The 20,262-nt window shown below is 36.3% G+C and overlaps 1 protein-coding gene across 2 annotated transcripts in view; it reads right to left on the bottom strand.

Annotated features, from left to right (window-relative positions):
• The window catches only part of LOC121322689 (STE20/SPS1-related proline-alanine-rich protein kinase-like), a 28,605-nt gene extending 9,935 nt beyond the window's left edge, over positions 1-18,670 (bottom strand). The window contains exons 1-13 of one of the 2 annotated variants that reach the window (XM_041262891.1): positions 18,415-18,670; positions 16,955-17,067; positions 14,982-15,090; positions 14,504-14,645; positions 14,360-14,415; positions 7,870-7,979; positions 7,674-7,775; positions 7,429-7,562; positions 6,940-6,988; positions 6,788-6,853; positions 2,807-2,878; positions 2,224-2,346; positions 283-312 (exon numbers count right to left, since the gene is read on the bottom strand). In XM_041262891.1, coding sequence (XP_041118825.1) covers positions 283-312; positions 2,224-2,346; positions 2,807-2,878; positions 6,788-6,853; positions 6,940-6,988; positions 7,429-7,562; positions 7,674-7,775; positions 7,870-7,979; positions 14,360-14,415; positions 14,504-14,645; positions 14,982-15,090; positions 16,955-17,067; positions 18,415-18,523 — 1,215 coding nt within the window. In that variant the 5' untranslated portion in view covers positions 18,524-18,670. The remainder of the gene's footprint in view (positions 1-282; positions 313-2,223; positions 2,347-2,806; positions 2,879-6,787; positions 6,854-6,939; positions 6,989-7,428; positions 7,563-7,673; positions 7,776-7,869; positions 7,980-14,359; positions 14,416-14,503; positions 14,646-14,981; positions 15,091-16,954; positions 17,068-18,414) is intronic. The other variant, XM_041262892.1, reaches the window with a different exon arrangement.
• Positions 18,671-20,262: the final 1,592 nt, after the last annotated feature.

A 20,262-nucleotide genomic window follows, 5' to 3' on the forward strand; every position in this document is an offset into this window, starting at 1 on the left:
GTTTTATACATGGATGTTAATTTATTAGACCAACATAAGACTAACAAAATAATTATTAATATTAAACAAAATTAAATCTAAGAAGACTATGAATTTTATGCAGATTACAGCACAATATCAATAGTCAATTAATTAATACTACTTTAGGCACTACTTTGATATTATTAATTGCTGGTGACCAAAAATAAATAAAAAAAATGTTACCAACGATACAGCCAGACAGTTTACAATTATCAGTGCATACATCAACACAACAGAAAGCAACTCTGAAAACTTATTTACCTCTTCATTTTCTTTTCTTAACCTTCGTGACTGAAAAATAGCATTGCATGATTAAATGTAAAGCATAAACGACATTTCACAAATCATGCAGCTGCCTTAATTGAACAGTAAACATCCTTTTTTGAAAAAGTGCCTTTTCTAACTAGCAAGACTGTTAAAACATTAAATGTGCCAGCAGTCTCGACAGTTACCATTGCAGAAGCCCATTTCTTGTGGGGTAGAATGATGAACAGTTATCCCACCCAGTCATTCTCTATTAGTAAATACACATCATATCAAAATACATACTGCAGTAAACGCTATAAACAAAATACATACTGTAGAAAATATATTATATACTACACTACTACTTTTTTTTTTACAATTCCTTTTTCGTATATCTAACATTTTATTTGTAATAAATGTACAGACAAAATGTGCCCCTAAATGTGTCTACAAGATGGAGAACTTGGTTTGTTATTGTTAAGTTTATAGTTGGTATAGCTGAACCTATATATATATGGCTCAAAGAGCCAGCTGCCCAACGTTTCGATATGTTGTACATATCTTTCTCAAGGGAGCCTGTGTTTGAATCAAAACATTGGAGGTATTTATAGGTGTTTGACGGCATGACAACTACTTGTAATTTTTTTATATTCAAATCCATGATTTATCCTTACATGATATAATAGTGTTCTATATATTGTGACATCATTTTTACTTATATCTTTAAATCTATATTAATTCTAATTAACATTATTTTATATAAACTTATATTTATATTATCATGCGATGCTAGCTGAGGATCAGCCATGATTGGGCTCCCTAGCGGTATATATATGTACCGTATTACTTCAATTTGGTGCCGCGGCGTTTGTTTTAAATTGATCAAAATGACAGTGGCGCTTAAGAGGGCGGCCGTTATATGAAGACGACCTTTATTAATAACACTACGATTTTCAAGCGCAGCAATATTTTCTTACATGATTTATGAACTTTCAGAAGTATCGCGGTTGCTTCTTTTCTGTAATACGGTAGCCTACCTGTACGCAGCAGCGTGTGTGGCTAACCTTTTACCACAGTACATTTATCGGTGACAGTTACCGAGAGCCTATTAGGTGGGAGTTGGAAGGTCAGGGAGTACTGTATCAGCGAATCAGGAGTGTGTATTGGTTGGTAAGGGGCAGGGCAATGCTAGCGTGGGAGTTAAGTCCAAGAGTGCGATGTAGATGTTTTTCTGCAGAATATTACCTCAGAATATCAGCTTGCTTTCTGTAAAAACTACTGTATATTCTACTCGGTTGTTTTCTTTCTCACTGTAACTTGCTTGTTTGTAATTCTTCAGCAAGAGAAACCGAAACTAAACCTTCTCATAGATTGTAACCACATTATTTTTATTTGTACGGGACGGAGTATGGGAATTACAATTGAATTAAAAACAAAACAACAAAACCACCTATATGAACTTCAGAAGGATTGCAGTTCTGTACGTAGTTTATCTTGCATTTTCTTTCAGAACTGTACTACCATAAAATACAATGTGCTTACTATGTGTGTGTACATTAGTTTGTAATTGACGTGCTAGATTGAGGCTCCCATCTCTTTGGGGGAGTTCCATGTACATAGTGTGTGTGTTTTTTTTTTTAGTAGGGGGAGAAAAAAATACCTTAATGTTTCTTTATTGAATGCAGCGTTTATTCAAGGGCGGCCTCTATTATAAAGCTGATATATGACTGCGGCGTCAATATGAGAGCGTCTTTAATTCAAGGGCGGCGCCAAATTGAAGTAATACGGTATATATATATTACAGATCAACCTCATTTGCATGCTCATGATTGTGAGGTAACGATATGACTAGGTTTCAGTTGAATTGCCCTTCCCATTTGAACTCTGCAGTAAACATGGTAAACTGCTGATATTTGGCTGCCACTGTACCCATCCTTGTTTTTAATTGTTACCTACCCTTCCTTGATTGACTGCTGCTTTTCCCTCTTCACTCCTTTCATCCAACTCATCATCACTCCACTCCCAGTCTCCATCCTCGGTCTTATGAAGATGACCACTGGACCCAGGGACTCTTCTAACCTTTTCAATTACACACCAAAATGAGGTGTTATTTATTCACCTCTCAAAAAGGTTTTCTGAAACCAGGCAACCATCTACATATTTTCCAAAGTAGTCCAAATAAGGGTGTGACGGTGTCCTTTTTGAAAACAAAATAAATGTCAATAACTAATATATATATATATATATATATATATATATATATATATATATATATATATATATATATATATATATATATATATATATATATATATATATATATATATATATATATATATATGATTTTTTTTTCAAATAACTCTGGATGTTTTGCATTCATTTGCTTTATTCAAACAAACTTGGCAGTGCAATGCCTACAGAAAGCATGCAAGCAACACACACACAAAACAAAAAAAAACACAGACACCTTCAACGGGCACCTCAGAGCAGCCTAAAAAGAAGCTCCCAGCAGCTAATGGCTAAGTCAAAAAACAAATACCCTTCTGTTTCCATCCTGTTCTCTCTCAGAACCTGACACCATGCTTGTTTTCCCAGGGTTCTGCTCAGGTTCCTTGAGCAAAACAAAAAAGCATCAGGCCATCTTACAGACATTCCTGCAAGCTTGATTTCACATCTGAGAGTATGCTCAAAGCTGGGCATGATTATCCATAGGCACCCTGGATGATGATTAATGTTTTGTTGTTTTCCAATTTGTTACACAAAAACACAACAGCAGTAGCAAAGCGGGAGTATGATTAAAGTGGTAGCTCCAGAAAAAGTAAGTTGCACAATTGGCTTGGCAGGTTTTAAATAACAAATTAAACCTGATTATAAATATATACATATAGCATTTAAAATAATGTTGAGAGAAGCAGTTTCATAATGGAAAATATAATACTACAGTTAATTGTAAAAGGCACTGTTTTGGCAAGTTTATATTTCTGGGGAGCTAAAACAAATACAAAGGTAATATCACTTTTGAAAATATGCACGGATAACAAAAATTAGATAACAATTACTCATGCGCCTCTTCCTTTACAAACGGAAGGCCATAATAAAATCTGCAATATTTTTGCAATGCAATAGATATAGCATTTGAGGGTGATTAATATACATGATACAATCTATACAGCAGCGCTATACTTTTAATTTAAATCAATGATTTTGCGTTATTACAAGAAACAGAGCATTTGAAATGATACCACAAACTAGACAAGAGCAGCATTCAACAGAGATAGATCATCTATACCATATGGCTGACACTGAAAATGTAATATAACGCACATCTACAAAAAATCTGTTTAATTAGTGACTCAAAAAATGTCACGGAAGATCACAAAAAAAGACACCATCCCTCAAAGAAAGAATACGAATATTAATTTGCACTGCCTTCTATTCAAAGTTCCCAAATGTTTAGCATTATGTACAGTAGATCACAAAATGTGTTTATAATTGTTATAAGAAAGTCACTTTCTGAGCTTGCACACCTCAATGGTTTTTCTTTTCACATTATTGAGAGGTATTCATTCTGAAGCAGTCTTATTAAGTGCTATGCTTTTTTTAAATTTGATCATCTTTGGTAAATGGGCACTGCAGTGAAGCTCATAAATGAATCTGTGGCAGGCTGGCGAGTGGATAGAGGCCCAGAGACAGACTGCAGTTCAAAAAAATAACTCTTATTATAAATAAACACAAAAATGAAAGGGCACAAGGGCCAAAACAAAACAATTTCAACACAAAGAAAGACAAAAAGCAAAACTTACAAAAATAACAATTTCCAGGCTGGGCAATGCCTTCACTGGATTCAAACTTTCCAAGCAACCAAAAAAACCCCAACCTGCTTCCTCAGCTCCCTCTCTCCAAATGAGAAGCAGAGGCCTCCTTTTATATCAGGTGGCTGGGCACTGATTGATCGTTAATCAACCTAATCAACTAATCAACCCCAGCCACCTGAACATAATAAACCCAGGCAGGTAGGGGAAGTTAACCCCATCCCTGCCAATTTAAAGGGCAGAGCTTTGCTCTGCCACAGAACCATATTAGATTCAACACTGCTCTCTGCTGGACGTAAAACATGGAAAGTGTTTTCTGTGTTTTAAACAAATTACAGATTAACCCATTTTATATAACCTTGCTTAATATCACACCCCGTTTACTATCACTTTTTTTCAAAAGCCACTCACCATGTACTACAGGTTCTTTGAGAAATGACCTCTCTTAATATCATCTCACAAACCTGCTTATTGTCACGCTTTGTGCAGCCTGTCAAATGCTGCATGGCCAGGCTTTACTAAGTAACCACAGGAGGATATAATTAATTTCCAACACAACTAACAACCAATAATCATCTCGTCTGATAAATTGACACTTTGTGCAGCCTCAAATGCTGTGTGGGCGGTCTTAACAGGACACAGTTCAGTTACAAAACGCCAATGTCGACACATTTCTTCTTTAACTGTCAGTCTTATACAAATGCACACAAAAAAAACACCAAGTGCAACGCCTAATTGATAGCTCTCATCAGTTGACAATTCATGCCTTTTTTAGAAAATGACACAAACTGTTTTGTTCCAATTCATGATACAAAACGTATTTGTCCTGTAGTAAACTATATGCATGTGTTTAAATGTAAAGAACGACTAAATGTACAGTATTAAAACACTGCTCTTGAATTCACCGTTAGTTTTCGTTCTTTTTTTTCTTCTTGTATTCGTAATAGGCTGTCATAGGCAAACATGAAACCTGGTTTATTTCATGACCCGCTTTATATCATAAACTATGCCTGCATGGCAATCATGATATAAAACGGGTTCATCTGTATTTCACCTGCATGAAAACATTCATTTGCCATTGAAGTATTATTCAAAACCTGATTTAATGGCAAAGGAAAAAAGGGGAATAGGAAATCCTTATTTTATACTAGATGTATTCAGTCCAGTTGTACCCCAGCTTAAGAAGTTAAAGCCAAGATAATTTATCATTCACTTGAAAAAAAAAATGTCTTTAATGTTTTGAACAGTACTGCTGGACATTCACAGTGGCACATAGAGATTAGAGTTCTGCATCGTACAAATTTAAATTATATTCTGAAACTAGGTCTCCATAGAAAGACTGGGCCTTAAAGTCATTTATACTTTGACTAAATCAAATTAAAAACTGGAAAACAAATATCAACATAAAACGACAAGATAAGAATATTGTCATCTTTATTAGATGCAACAATTTTTTTTTTTTTTACATTAGTTTACTTTAAGTAAACAATCCACAGTAGATAAAAGGTTTATGGGCTTACTTTGGCCAGACTTGATTAACTGTAAATAGTAGCCCAAACTAGGAAACAGCTTCCCTGAAATACATGAGATATTTACAGGTATCATAGAGGTTTACCACTCCCTAAGGATGCAAGAGTACTTTTACCATTTAAATTTACTGTAGGTGTTTGTAGGCACAATACAGAAAAATACATATATACTTTAGAGAAATATGTGAAGGATGGGTAGCATGTTACAACAGAATAAGCATTTGTTGTGTAGGTTTAAAATTAAAATTCTGTAGATTGTTAAACTATTAGGAAGTATCTGTGTTAAGTGCAAGCTATGGAACTTTTTTTACTGAAAGCATATCTGTACAACAGACCAGCCTTGTAATACCTTAGCATATCATAATGAACTAAACAAGCATGTTTCTTTTTCTCCATTGCCTGAAAATTACTCTTCTTAAAGGAATGCTTTATTGTGAATATAAACTAGCTTTATGCATTCAAAAAAGAAGAAAAGCATAACTGTGTAAAAAGGCTTTTAGTTTGTGTTTGTCTGTGGATATCATTATTTATTAAAAACAGCTTTGTACTGTCATAATGATGTTTTCTAAACTCCCTCAGTCAAGCACAATACAATATCTATATGAATATTTATCTCTATAAATACATTAGCTTACAAACCAGACAAACTGTGATTTCCATCGCACTCTTGTGAAAAATGATGTTACATACTGTAACACAGCAGGGAGGGAGTTAATATCCTCCCAGACCTAACACATTAATTGTTTTATTATTGATTATCACCTGCACCTGGCTATAATTGTAAATTAGAGCCCAGTGCAGGGTATTAAAAGGAGAGCAGCCAGCTCACTCAGGGCGGTTGCTGTGTAGAGAGCCTGTTTGATAGCTGGCTTAATCGTAGTAAAAGGTACTGTGTGAAGCCTTTTTGTTTGGTCTTAAACTGTGTGATTTGTCCGGTAAATGGCTTAGCCATCCTGCGAGTGAGGCTGGGAACCTACAAATGTTTAGTAAGAGCTCTGAAGGAGCTAGGTGTTTTGTTTTCGTCTATTTTGTATTTATTAAAAGTGCGCGTCAGCGTTTTTCTTTCAATCCTGTGTGTTGGGTAGTGTTTGGAAGGGAAAAGAACCCGAATGAGCCTGTGTCGCGAGCGTCTCTGTTACAATACACACAGATAAAAAAAGGAACGACAGTCATAGTTACCTTTTTTGCTCTTTGGGCTATATTCGGTGCTTTGTGTAGGAGTTTTTCAATCAGATACTCTCTATTCTGAAAGATACAAAATAATTGAAGCAATTACCTAAAAAGACACAAGAGTATGTACAATTTAACCCTCTGGAAACAGCAGGTTGTACCTTAGCTTTTTGGAAGAATTTGCATTTCAAAAGTTCTGTTGCTGTAGGCCTAGAAAAAAAAAATCAGATGGTAAACTGTACAGGAATGTGTTAAGCATAATCAAATATAATTCATTATATATTCAGATACATTCTGAGAGTTTGTTAAATGTCTGAGCATGAAGAAGTCATAAGAATGTGATAAATGAAACCTAAAATAATGCAACTGTGATTGAGCACTTTAGCCATGCAACCTCGTACAGGAGGTTAATTTACTACCACTTCTGTGAACATGATACCCAAGTCTTGAGGACTCTTACAGTATACTTGAGCTCTGTAGCACACATCATTTCATATGCAGAGTGGAAGCAGACAACTTACACACAAGATCAATTTGTGCAATGTGCACAGATATTAAAATCCCCATTTAACCACATCAGTTGCATACACAGTAATATACATCTTTGTTTTCAGGCCATTAGTTTAAAAAAAAAAAAAAAAACTGTGAACCTTTTGGTAGGGTCTTTCTGAAGGCACAGTGTTATTAGCTTCCTAAAAGACTTTCCATATTTTTTTAACATTTCTTTATCCTCCACACCTGTATCCAGAATAGGAGGATCATTCTGTAGGGTCAGCATTAAAACCTGCAAAGCAAAACAGTTTCCGTTACATCCAGTTATTAATATAAACAAGAAATCTTTCATGTTTGACTTTATAACAAAGAATCCTTTGTCTCAAGTTTTTTCTTTTTTTACCTTCATGGGTGGATATCTGTGATAAGGCGCAGAACCTGTAGCTAATTCAATAGCTGTAATCCCAAAACTCCAAATATCCGCTTTGAAGTCATAACCTCGTACCTGTTTACAGTAAACAGTCCAATTTAATATTAGCGTTTCACATTATTTAAAAGCATTATTGTTGTTATGACTTAGGGTAGCAAAACTACTTCACCTGCTCCATAACTTCAGGTGCCATCCAACATGGAGTGCCAACAAAGGTCTTTCTAACTTTGTTTCTTGTAACATCGCCTCCTGTTGCTAAGAATGCGCTAACTCCAAAATCTATAAAAGTAAGACATTGTTTAAATTGAACCCGTTCACATTCTAATGTATTTTAAGTTTTGACCACCCAAGAAAAAACTATTCACTGAAAGTGGTTATACAAAGCAACCGTGTACATACACTATACTAGTGTTCTGTCGTTTTATTTTATTTTTTTTTTTTAAGTTTTCAACACGTCAGAAGTGTGTATATCACATAAACCGCCACACCCTGGTTACTTTTTTTTTTTTTTTTCAGATGTCCCTTTAAAATTGTAATAATAATTTTTAAAAAAATGCTATATTTTAACAGAAGTCATTTCTATCTGAACTATGGTTGTTCATTACTATTCGTATTTTATGTCCAAAAGCAAAGGTACATTTGAATTAATCTCACAAACACTGACTAATTTAACTATCATTCTAAATTCAGCTTTTATATATATATATATATATATATATATATATATATATATATATATATATATATATATACACTGAACAAAAATATAAACGCATCATGCAACAATTTCAAAGATTTTACTGAGTTACAGTTCATATAAGGAAATCAGTCAATTGAAATAAATTCATTAGGTCCTAATCTATGGATTTCACATGACTTGGAATACTGATATGCATCTGTTGGTCACAGATACCTTAAAAAAAAAAAAGTAGGGGCGTGGATCAGAAAACCAGTCAGTATCTGGTGTGACCACCATTTGCCTCATGCTGCGCGACACATCTCCCTCGCATAGAGTTGATCAGGCTGTTGATTGTGGCCTGTGGAATCTTGTCCCACTCCTCTTCAATGGTTGTGCGAAGTTGCTGGATATTGGCGGGAACTGGAACATGCTCAATGGGTGACATGTCTGGTGAGTATGCAGGCCATGGAAGAACTTTTCAGCTTCCAGGAATTGTGTACAGATTCTTGCGACATGGGGCCGTACATTATCATGCTGAAACATGAGGTGATGGCAGTGGATGAATGGCACAACAATGGGCCTCAGGATCTCGTCACGGTATCTCTGTGCATTCAAATTGCCATCGACAAAATGCAATTGTGGTCACTGTCCGTAGCTTATGCCTGCCCATACGATGGGGTACTCTGTTCACAACGCTGACATCAGCAAACAGCTCGCCCACACGACGCCATACACGCTGTCTGCCATCTGCCCGGTACAGTTGAAACCGTGAAGAGCACACTTCTCCAGCATGCCAGTGGCCATCGAATGTGAGCATTTGCCCACTGAAGTCGGTTATGACGACAAACTGCAGTCAGGTCAAGACCCTGGTGAGGACGACGAGCTCGCAGAAGAGCCTCCCTGAGACGGTTTCTGACAGTTTGTGCAGAAATTCTTCGGTTGTGCAAACCCACTGTTTCATCAGCTGTCCGGGTGGCTGTCTCAGACGATCCCGCAGGTGAAGAAGCTGGATGTGGAGGTCCTGGGCTGGCGTGGTTACACGTGGTCTGCGGTTGTGAGGCCGGTTGGACATACTGCCAAATTCTCTAAAACGTTGGAGGCGGCTTATGGTAGAGAAATGAACATTCAGTTCTCTGGCAACAGCTCTGGTGGACATTCCTGCAGTCAAAACTTGAGACATCTGTGGCATTGTATTGTGTGACAAAACTGCACATTTTAGAGTGGCCTTGTATTGTCCCCAGCACAAGGTGCACCTGTGTAAACAGCATGCTGTTTAATCAGCTTCTTGATATGCCACACCTGTCAGGTGGATTATCTTGGCAAAGGAGAAATGCTCACTAACAGGGATATAACAAATCTGTGCACAAAATTTGAGAGAAATAAGCTTTTTGTGCGTATGGAAAATTTCTAGGATCTTTTATTTCAGATTATGAAACATGGGACCAACACTTTATATGTTGCGTTTACATTTTTGTTCAGTGTAATATTGCCATATAATCCAAACACAACATGCTTTGATAAAAAAAAAAAAAATAAGGTCATCCGTAGATTTAATAGATTTAATAGATTAAAAAAAAAAAAAAAATTGTACTTTTAAATCAAGAACACAATAGGCTTGCTTCAGATTTGGCTTGTCCAACGCCAATGTAGAGGCCTAAAGTGTGTATCTTAGCAACGAGCTGACGTTGTTTATCTACCGTACTAGCACTAAAAGAAGAGCATTTTCAGACACTCAAGGTTTTAAGCCAAACCGGCAACAGGAGACTTCAAACTGGGTTCTAATTTGATGCATCGATTCACCAATATGTAATCGGGAAACTTAACGACAGATGATCAATAATCGATGCATCGATTAATTGTTGCACCCCCATACATAAGAACATAAGAACATAAGAAAGTTTACAAACGAGAGGAGGCCATTCGGCCCATCTTGCTCGTTTGGTTGTTAGTAGCTTATTGATCCCAAAATCTCATCAAGCAGCTTCTTGAAGGATCCCAGGGTGTCAGCTTCAACAACATTACTGGGGAGTTGATTCCAGACCCTCACAATTCTCTGTGTAAAAAAGTGTCTCCTATTTTCTGTTCTGAATGCCCCTTTTTCTAAACTCCATTTGTGACCCCTGGTCCTTGTTTCTTTTTTCAGGCTGAAAAAGTCCCTTGGGTCGACACTGTCAATACCTTTTAGAATTTTGAATGCTTGAATTAGGTCGCCACGTAGTCTTCTTTGTTCAAGACTGAACAGATTCAATTCTTTTAGCCTGTCTGCATATGACATGCCTTTTAAGCCCGGAATAATTCTGGTCGCTCTTCTTTGCACTCTTTCTAGAGCAGCAATATCTTTTTTATAGCGAGGTGACCAGAACTGCACACAATATTCAAGATGAGGTCTTACAAGTGCATTGTACAGTTTTAACATTACTTCCCTTGATTTAAATTCAACACTTTTCACAATGTATCCGAGCATCTTGTTAGCCTTTTTTATAGCTTCCCCACATTGTCTAGATGAAGACATTTCTGAGTCAACAAAAACTCCTAGATAGATTCCTTCTCCAATTTCAATATCTCCCATATGATATTTATAATGTACATTTTTATTTCCTGCGTGCAGTACGTCATTTGCCATGTGTCTGCCCAGTTCTGAATCTTGTCTAAATCATTTTGAATGACCTTTGCTGCTGCAACAGTGTTTGCCACTCCTCCTACAGTGTCGTCTGCAAATTTAACAAGTTTGCTTACTATACCAGAATCTAAATCATTAATGTAGATTAGGAATAGCAGAGGACCTAATACTGATCCCTGTGGTACACCACTGGTTACCACACTCCATTCTGAGGTTTTTCCTCTAATCAGTACTTTCTGTTTTCTACATGTTAACCACTCCCTAATCCATGTACATGTGTTTCCTTGAATCCCTACTGTGTTCAGTTTGAGAATTAATCTTTTGTGCGGGACTTTGTCAAAAGCTTTCTGGAAATCTAAATAAACCATGTCATATGCTTTGCAATTATCCATTATCGATGTTGCATCCTCAAAAAAATCAAGCAAGTTAGTTAGGCACGATCTCCCTTTCCTAAAACCATGTTGACTGTCTCCCAGTACCCTGTTACCATATAGGTAATTTTCCATTTTGGATCTTATTATAGTTTCCATAAGTTTGCATATAATAGAAGTCAGGCTTACTGTCTGTAGTTACCTGGTTCAGTTTTGTTTCCCTTTTTGTGGATCGGTATTACGTTTGCAATTTTCCAGTCTGTCCACCCCTGTGTCAAGAGACTGCTGCATGATCTTGGTTAGCGGTGTAAATTACTTCTTTCATTTCTTTGAGTACTACTGGGAGGATCTCATCCGGCCCAGGGGATTTGTTTATTTTAAGAGCTCCTAGTCCCTTTAACACTTCTGCCTCAGTTATGCTAAAGTTATTTAAAACTGGATAGGAACTGGATGACATGTGGGGCATGTTGTCAGTATCTTCCTTTGTAAAAACTTGTGAAAAGTAATCATTTAATATATTTGCTATTTTTTTTTCTTCCTCTACGATTTTGCCATTTGTATCTCTTAAACATTTAATCTCCTCTTTGAATGTTCTCTTGCTGTTGTAATATTGGAAAAACATTTTGGAATTGGTTTTAGCTCCCTTAGCAATGTTCATTTCTATTGGCCTTTCTAACTTCCTTTTTGACTTGCGTTTGCAGTTCTGTGTACTCTTTCTGCGTACTTTCTTTTTGGTCCTTTTTTAATGCTCTGTAAAGTGCCTTTTTTCGCTGAATATTTTTTTTAATTGATCTATTAAACCATTTTGGCAATTTAGTTTTACATTTAGATTTGTCTACTTTAGGGATGTAATTGTTTTGCGCCTCTAGTACTACATTTTTGAAGAACAACCATCCTTCTTCTGTGGGTGTTTTCTCTATTTTACTCCAATCTACTTCTGTTAGGCTCTGTTTCATGCCTTCATAGTTTGCTTTTCTAAAATTGTAAACAGCTTTAGTCTTTACTTTTGGGGATTTAAAAAACACTTCAAATGAGACCATGTTATGGTCTGAGTTTGCCAGTGGTTCTCTGACCTCTGTTTTAGTTATTCTATCTTCGTTATTTGAAAAGACTAAATCAAGGCATGCCTCCCCTCTAGTGGGTGCCTTGACAAATTGTGTTAGGAAGCAGTCATTTGTCATTTCCACCATTTCTTGGCTACCCACCGGGTTTTCCCATTTTATTTGGGGGAAGTTGAAATCCCCCATTAGTATGGCTTCTCCTTTGCTACACACATTTCTAATGTCATTGTATAACAGATTATTGACCGTCTGAATCTGGCGGTCTATAGCATGCTCCTATTATTATGCCCTTTGAATTTTTGTCTGTTATTCTGACCCATATTGATTCGGTTTTATTTTCTTTGTCCAGGTTTAACACCTGGGCTTCAAGACTGTTTCTTATGTATAGCGCTACCCCTCCTCCTCTTCTGTCCTGCCTGTCTTTCCTATACAGTGTATACCCACAAATATTATATTCGTCCCCATCACTCTCAGATAACCACGTTTCTGTAACACCTATCACATCATAGTTACCTGTTAGTGCAGTAGCTTCAAGTTCTAGAATTTTGTTTCTGATACTTCTAGCATTTAGATAAATACATTTAATGGTTGTCTTACCTGAGTTGTTGTTCTTGTTTTGATGTGGTCTCCCTTCTGTTTTTTTGTTGATTTCTCCCTTTCTAGTTTAAATGCTTCCGAACCTGCTCGAGGATCTTTTCTCCAAGTAGACTAGTTCCCTTGTTATTTAAATGCAGTCCATCCCGTCTATACAGATAGTCCTCGTTGTAGAATGTGGTCCAATGATCAAGATAGGTGAAGCCTTCCCGTGTGCACCACGTCTTCAGCCATGCATTTTGATTAATTATTTCCAGCTGTCCATATGGTCCTTTGCAAGGTGCGGGTAGTATACCAGAAAATACCACAGTTTTGGTTTTCTCTTTTAATTTCCTTCCTAGCTCTCTGAATTTGTTTTGCAGGGATTTTGGTCTGTCTCTTCCAATGTTGTTTGTACCGATGTGGACGACTACTACCGGGTCGTCTCCTGTTCGTTCTAGGAGCCTGTCCACGTTCTCAGTGATGTGCTTGACCGAGGCTCCCGGAAGGCAGCACACTGTTGTAGTAAGGGGGTCCAAACTGCGAATTGAACTTGCTGTGTTTCTCAATATGGAGTCCCCAGCAATCATGACCTCCCTTCTTTTTGCTGTCTGGTCAACTGTCAATATCCTGGATGTTGTTCCTTTCATTCTCTTGTTGTTGGTTCTGCTCATCAAAATTCTGAAGTGACTCAAATTTGTTGGTTGTTTTGATTTCTGGTGGTTGTGTTTGACGAAGTTTCTTTTTTTCCCTGCTTCTGCCTACCTGAACCCAGCTGTTCTGACCTTCTAAGTCTGTTAGGGGTGATGCAGACTTCCATGAATTGTGGGTGTGCCAGTTCCTCAAGATCCTGTTGCTGTCTCACTTCTTCCAGCTCCATTTCTAGCATACTTACTAGTTTATGTTTTTACGCACACTTGGTTTAGCTCCGCTGGGTTTTCTCGGAACATCAAGCAGGTGTCACAGACTTGAAGACCATGTTGAGGTTCTTTTTTTTTAAGTTTAGTTTCATCTGCATTCAACCTGCTTTCAAACTGCTTCGAAACTGCTCTGTACTTTTCCACGAAGACTTAACTGCGTTGTTCAGATGATCCTCCCCTCGCCCGTGTCTCAAAACGGCGCTGAATTTGAATCAGCTGCTCCGATTTCAGCATCAGAAAAACACACGCTGCTGTGTGTTTCCCCATTGTCCTCTGTTTTCTGATTGCAATTGCAATTTCTCCTTTCTGCTTCGAAACTGCTCTGTACTTTTCCACGCTGTATTTCTCCCACTCGCTGTCGCTGGGAACATTGTTTAATAATAACCTATTACAGTATTATGTCTCCTGCTCACTAAATTAAGTAGATTTGCTTACCAGCTATTTGCACTGACCCATCTTCTCCCAAAAGAATATTCCCGGCTTTCACATCCCTACAGTTACAGAAAACGATTAGGTGTATCTGTCTGCATGATTGAAACCATAATGAATGCTATAACAAATGAGTAAAACATATGGTACCTGTGAATCTGTCCATTTCTATGCAGATAATCCAACCCTTCTAACACTTCTTTTAAAATAGTTGCTATTATTGGCTCATCAAGGACTCCACTCCTATGCTCACCTCTGCTGAATATATATTTAATGATATCCAACATTGATCCTAATGAAAATGTAAATATACTTTGAGCATTTATGTTTCCAAAAACAAACAATAGATTATCTATATGATGCATGCATATGATAACACTTGTAGGAAGCTTTGAGCTGAAAACAAATTACACCTGCTCATGTTTGCTGATTTCAGAGCCTAAACATTATTGTTTTAAACTGTGCACTGTTAAAGCTTCAAATAATGTAATTATTTCTTAACTTAAACATAGCTTGCATGACACTGCACTGAAATGACTATTTCTCCTAGCAGGCATCAGTGGTATGATGTAATAATTACAGCTCATTAAATAAATACTTACAAAATGACACAAATAACACAACTTACCTCCACTTAGTAATTTCATGACCAACCAAAGTTCGTCCTTTACAACAAATGAAGTATAGTAAGTAACCACATTTGGGTGATAGCATTGGCTCATTGCTTGAATTTCTTTCTGTTACAAAAGGGAAGGAAGAGTTTGAATTGCATTTGTTATTGGAATACATATGCATTGGAATTGATGATGTTCCCAGGAATCCCACATGAATCCAGCCACCAGGAAATTATTTGGCAAAACATGGAACAAGCTTACAAACTTATGGCACTCTATCAGCATTCAGCCCATTAGAGCACATTGCTGAGAGACAATGGAGATGAACATAAAGTTGCTGTTGAGCAATCCACTGTCATGATTCAAGTTATAATTATTTATATTGTATTTGTATATTTGTAATACCATATATGACTTATTAGAATCCAATACTGGCACCAGCTGATATAAGTAGAACAAGTGAATTAATATGGTATTTCAATAAATGGCCGTTTACCACTAATCACAGTAACTCCGAGTGACTCATCTTGTGATGTAAGATTTAGCACTTAAATGGATAAGAGTAGTAGGAAAAGTCCCATCTCACTAAAATATGCAATAGTTCAACTCAGCAAAACATTCTGAATCACGTAATACACTTAAAGCTTAATTCATAACTTCAAACAACTAAAAACAAACAAACAACAAATGTTGAAAATAACCTCATAACAAATGCCCATGCATAAGCGGTCACCAATCAGATATCAATATTATCAAAATGATGCACACTGTGACCTACATTCAAAGTATTCACAGTGGAATAACTTTCAGCAATTTGCTAGCTAAAACCAATCAAACACCATAACTCATGGAAAAGTAAGCCACAAACTATATTTTAATACCTTGAAGATGTCATATTAATGACCATACTAAGTTTCACCATAATTAGACAAGTGACCCACCCCCCTCACTGCCGCCTTGGACATTCATTGCCTGTGGGGGATAAATTAATATTCATGATAAAGCATGTGTCTATTTCACTTTCCTGATCCCTTCCCTCAGCTGATCACACTTGTGAATTCTATTGTGTTTTAAGATTCCCTCCACAACAGGGTCCATTGTCTGATGTTAGCAATTACTGGACATTGTTGATTCATCCAATCACACTCAATTTAGATTACTGACATTTGCTTATCGTAGGGTTATATAAAAAAATAATAAATAAATAAATAAATAAATAACCTGAATTCCAACTGCCTTATAATTGATAAAAATATTTTACACACACCCAGTGAAAACTAAAATGTAAAATTCGCCAACTGCAATTAATAGTAATTAACTATCAGAGTGGGACTGAGTTATGGTACTTAGGGATGCAGTTATAATATCTTTACAAATAACATGACATAGGAAGCAACTGTGCTACCCTAACCTGCTGCTTTCTATCAGGGGATGTTCAAGTATGGGCCCCAGGGGCCATTAACAGTCCAGGGTTAGTCATTTGTTTTTTTGGGTTGTCTGTCTATGAATTAACTTAGTGACGGATCAGGTGGACTGTTGTTGACGTACTTTGTGAATAGCATCATGTAGCTAAATTGCAAGTTAGAGTATAACATTATAAGATGGATGCATTATTATAAAATGGAAAGGATGCACTTTCCACTGTAGTGTACTATTTAATGCATTATGTACGTTCCACTGTATTTAATATATTATGCATTGTTTTTTATTGTATATCACGTATTAAGCATTTCTCTGTATTTGAATTATTACGGATTTTCTTGTTGTTACTGCATCTTGTAAAGCGCTTTGTGATGGTGGTCCACTATGAAAGGCGCTATATAAAATAAAGACTGACTCATTGATTGCAACGTTAATACAGCTATAGTGCTTTAGCAAAACATGCTAGTAAGTGAAGAAATAGTCAGCAGCTGATGGATGGTATCTACTAAAGAACAGAGACACATTACATAGATATCGGAAAGAAAGTATTTATATTTTCACCCACCAACAGTTCATCCATACTTGTCTGGCATTTTTCCAAATTGATTCGCTTTATTGCAACTCGCTCCTGTCTGGGTGTACAAAGGGCAGCCTGAACAACAGCTGTAGCACCACTACCTGCAGATTAAAAGGAAACTGCATATGTTTATCTTGAACAGAATGGCATTCCTTCACAAATAAGAGCTGTTGTTGCAGTCAACACCAAAAGAAAAAAAAATAAAAACGTCAGTCACCATGTTTTCTGTTTTTGTTTTCCAAACACTTAAGTACTGTACACTTACCTAGAACCTTCTTAAACAGCACTGTATAATTATTAAAAATATAGATATGTCACAACTGCTGATGACAGATACTGTAAGTGCAGGGCAGGAATGTGTCATCTCTAGATTTATGCTTGGAAATTAGATAGCAGATCAGCATTTCAGGGCAAAGGTAATCAGGGAGTTATCCCCCGTCATCGACATCAATTTGCGTCAGCATTATTTTACACACTGTGGGACGTATCCATAAAGCGGGTATATTATAAGATATTGCAGAGAAAACAAACTGTACCGTCAAACAAAAGTATAAAAAAAATCACAGATATTGTCAAGGTGTAGATACAGAGTACTGGCTGCAGGTGGAGTAAGAGAGTCAACGTGATGAGAATAAATTATTAAAGTTGTCTTTTTATATAATATCTGTAAAACAAACAATCAAATACTCACTTTTCTTAAAAGGCACCCATATTGTCATATTGCCCAATTACGCCATCAAAAGCCCATATTATTATAACTGTGGGTACAATACCAGTTCGGTTCAAATAAGGTCTCAAACCAGATATTTGGTCTTAAATCACAGAACGGCAGTACAGATTGTTCGCAAAACTTGAAATAGAGGCGGGACCAGTGTAACATGAAATTAAAAGTACAGAGCACAAGTGTATTTAAAAATTCTAGTTATTTCATATATCGCACAATTTAGAATAATGCGAACTGTCGCGTTTTCAATTTTTTAAGTCTGTGATAAAGTCCACTATGTCAAACATGAATTTAAAATGCAGCGGTATTACATTAATGAAATCATCATTTACAGGTAGAGATACCGTTAATTGCGATGCAAATAAATCATGTTCAAAAATTACAAGTTCAATTTAAAAACACATTTCTGTTCAAAATCATTTTTGCTGAAATGGTCTTCGAAACATTCTTAATTAACCTTCTTGAAAATACATGAAACAGCACAAAATAAAATAATAATAATAAAATAATAATAATAATAATAATAATAATAATAATAATAATAATAATAAAAAAATTAAATACTGCGCTTTATAGCATCCGCAGCATCCAAAGACAGCAGCAGCACCAGTAGTTGCATCGAAAAGCCGGTAGGCCTTATTGTAATTTTCGACTGATTTAAAAAAAAAAAGACCGGTTTAAATCAAACACAATTCACATCACTGAATGTAGCGTAGAGACTAACCTATAACCTCCTGGAGCTCATACGACTCCCTGCTAATGGGCCAGCTGCCTGTCTGTGCTGGTTGTGGAATTTGGACGTGAATAGGAGATTCGCTGTGCTCCGCCATCATGCTGCTGTTCAGATACTGTGAGCCTGCGAAACCCCTTCACCTCTTCACTGACTCAGTCTAGTCAGTCACTGCGGGGGATTACTACCGCCTACGATGCAAAACATCCAGACAATGTGACACTCTCACTAGTGTCACCACAGGACAAGGAGGTGTCAGGGTAAAAAAAATAATCCAAACTGTATGCAAAATTACAACGAGTCACATTTCCTCTTCGTATATTAAAAATGCATTGAAGTTGTTATTTGTTGTTATTGTGCCAGTGTTTCCGTTACATAAAATCGTTGTTATTTATAGTTTAGAATTTTATAATATATATATATATATATATCATATATATATATATATCATATATATATATATATATATATATATATTATTATATGTGTGTGTGTGTGTGTGTGTGTGTGTGTGTGTGTGTGTGTAAAATTCAGCGTGAGGGAGTAGTGTTGAGTTTGGTGGTATGAGGTCTTGGACAGACAAATACCTAACGTGAAAAGCAGCTCGCCCAGTCGCATAAAGGTCAAAACGAGGAAACGACATTTGGTTAACATTTATATGTTGTTGTTATTATTACTCAATGCATTAAAACATCTTGGGTGGCGAGTTTGACCCATGCAGTTGTCTTTCTGATTACCTATGAATAATGGATTATTATTTTTTCTTTCTCTTAAATCAAAAGGCTGATGAACTATTAGATTTGTTTTTGAAAATGTCATCTTTTCCTTTTTTAATGTTCGTTGAATGGAGGTCTGAATGAATGTTGACATACATGGAGGGGGGCTATATTAAATATAGGTACTCAACCCTTTAGTAAACAACATATTGTAAACATTTTCTAAGTTATGAGGTCACGTTTGAAGTTATTTTTAAAGGTTGGATTTATATTAATAAACGGTCAGTGTTTCATAATGGCTGTGTTTGTTAATGCTGTATTTAATAGCTGTAATTACAGTTCCACACATGTTGGTGCTGATAACTCAGACATGAATCTCAATACTATTACATTCCAGCAGAGGGCATTCTTATACAAACGTGCTCTGCCTACGCTACAGTGCACGTCCACCGTTGTGCTCAGCGGCACTTTCTCCAAATGGTAATCGTCATCTGTAGAATGAGCTGGCTTTAATACCTCACATGTCATATGCATTCGCTGGACCAACAGATGGACAGATTTTCCAAAAAAAACAACAACAACAACAAAAAAAAAACCCGCCAACAATCAACAAGCAAAATATCAAAGTGGAAAAAAAAAAAAAAAAAAAAAAAAAAAAAATCAAAAGCAAATAGAAGTAATCTGACGTATTCCCAAATCGACGCTGCTAAATAAATTAGGAGAAATTTGAAAAACAAACGTTAAATTAACGATATAGTATGGTATAAAATCAAATTGGCTCTTGACAGAAATGACATTAATTTCCCTCACAGCTGTAGTGGCTTGTCTTATGTATTGATACTGTGTCAGGCTGATGTTTTGTTTTTTAGTGCTTCTTATTTTGCACAATCAAAATAAATGGCAAGGTAGATGTTTAGTAATGTATTTTCTGTATATCAGATCTTCATAGTTAAAATACCTTTATACATAAGCACTGCAGATAGAGGGATGAGAGTAGGTGCGCTTGAGAGGGTGCCAAATTAGAAGGGAGGTCAACATGTATTCATTGTTCAGTGCGCATGCATTTTGCTATTTTTAGTATAGATATATGTACATAACCTATTTTTAGATGTCATTAAGCAAATCA

The sequence above is a fragment of the Polyodon spathula genome, chromosome 11 (assembly GCF_017654505.1).
Source record: "Polyodon spathula isolate WHYD16114869_AA chromosome 11, ASM1765450v1, whole genome shotgun sequence".
NCBI lineage: Eukaryota > Metazoa > Chordata > Actinopteri > Acipenseriformes > Polyodontidae > Polyodon > Polyodon spathula.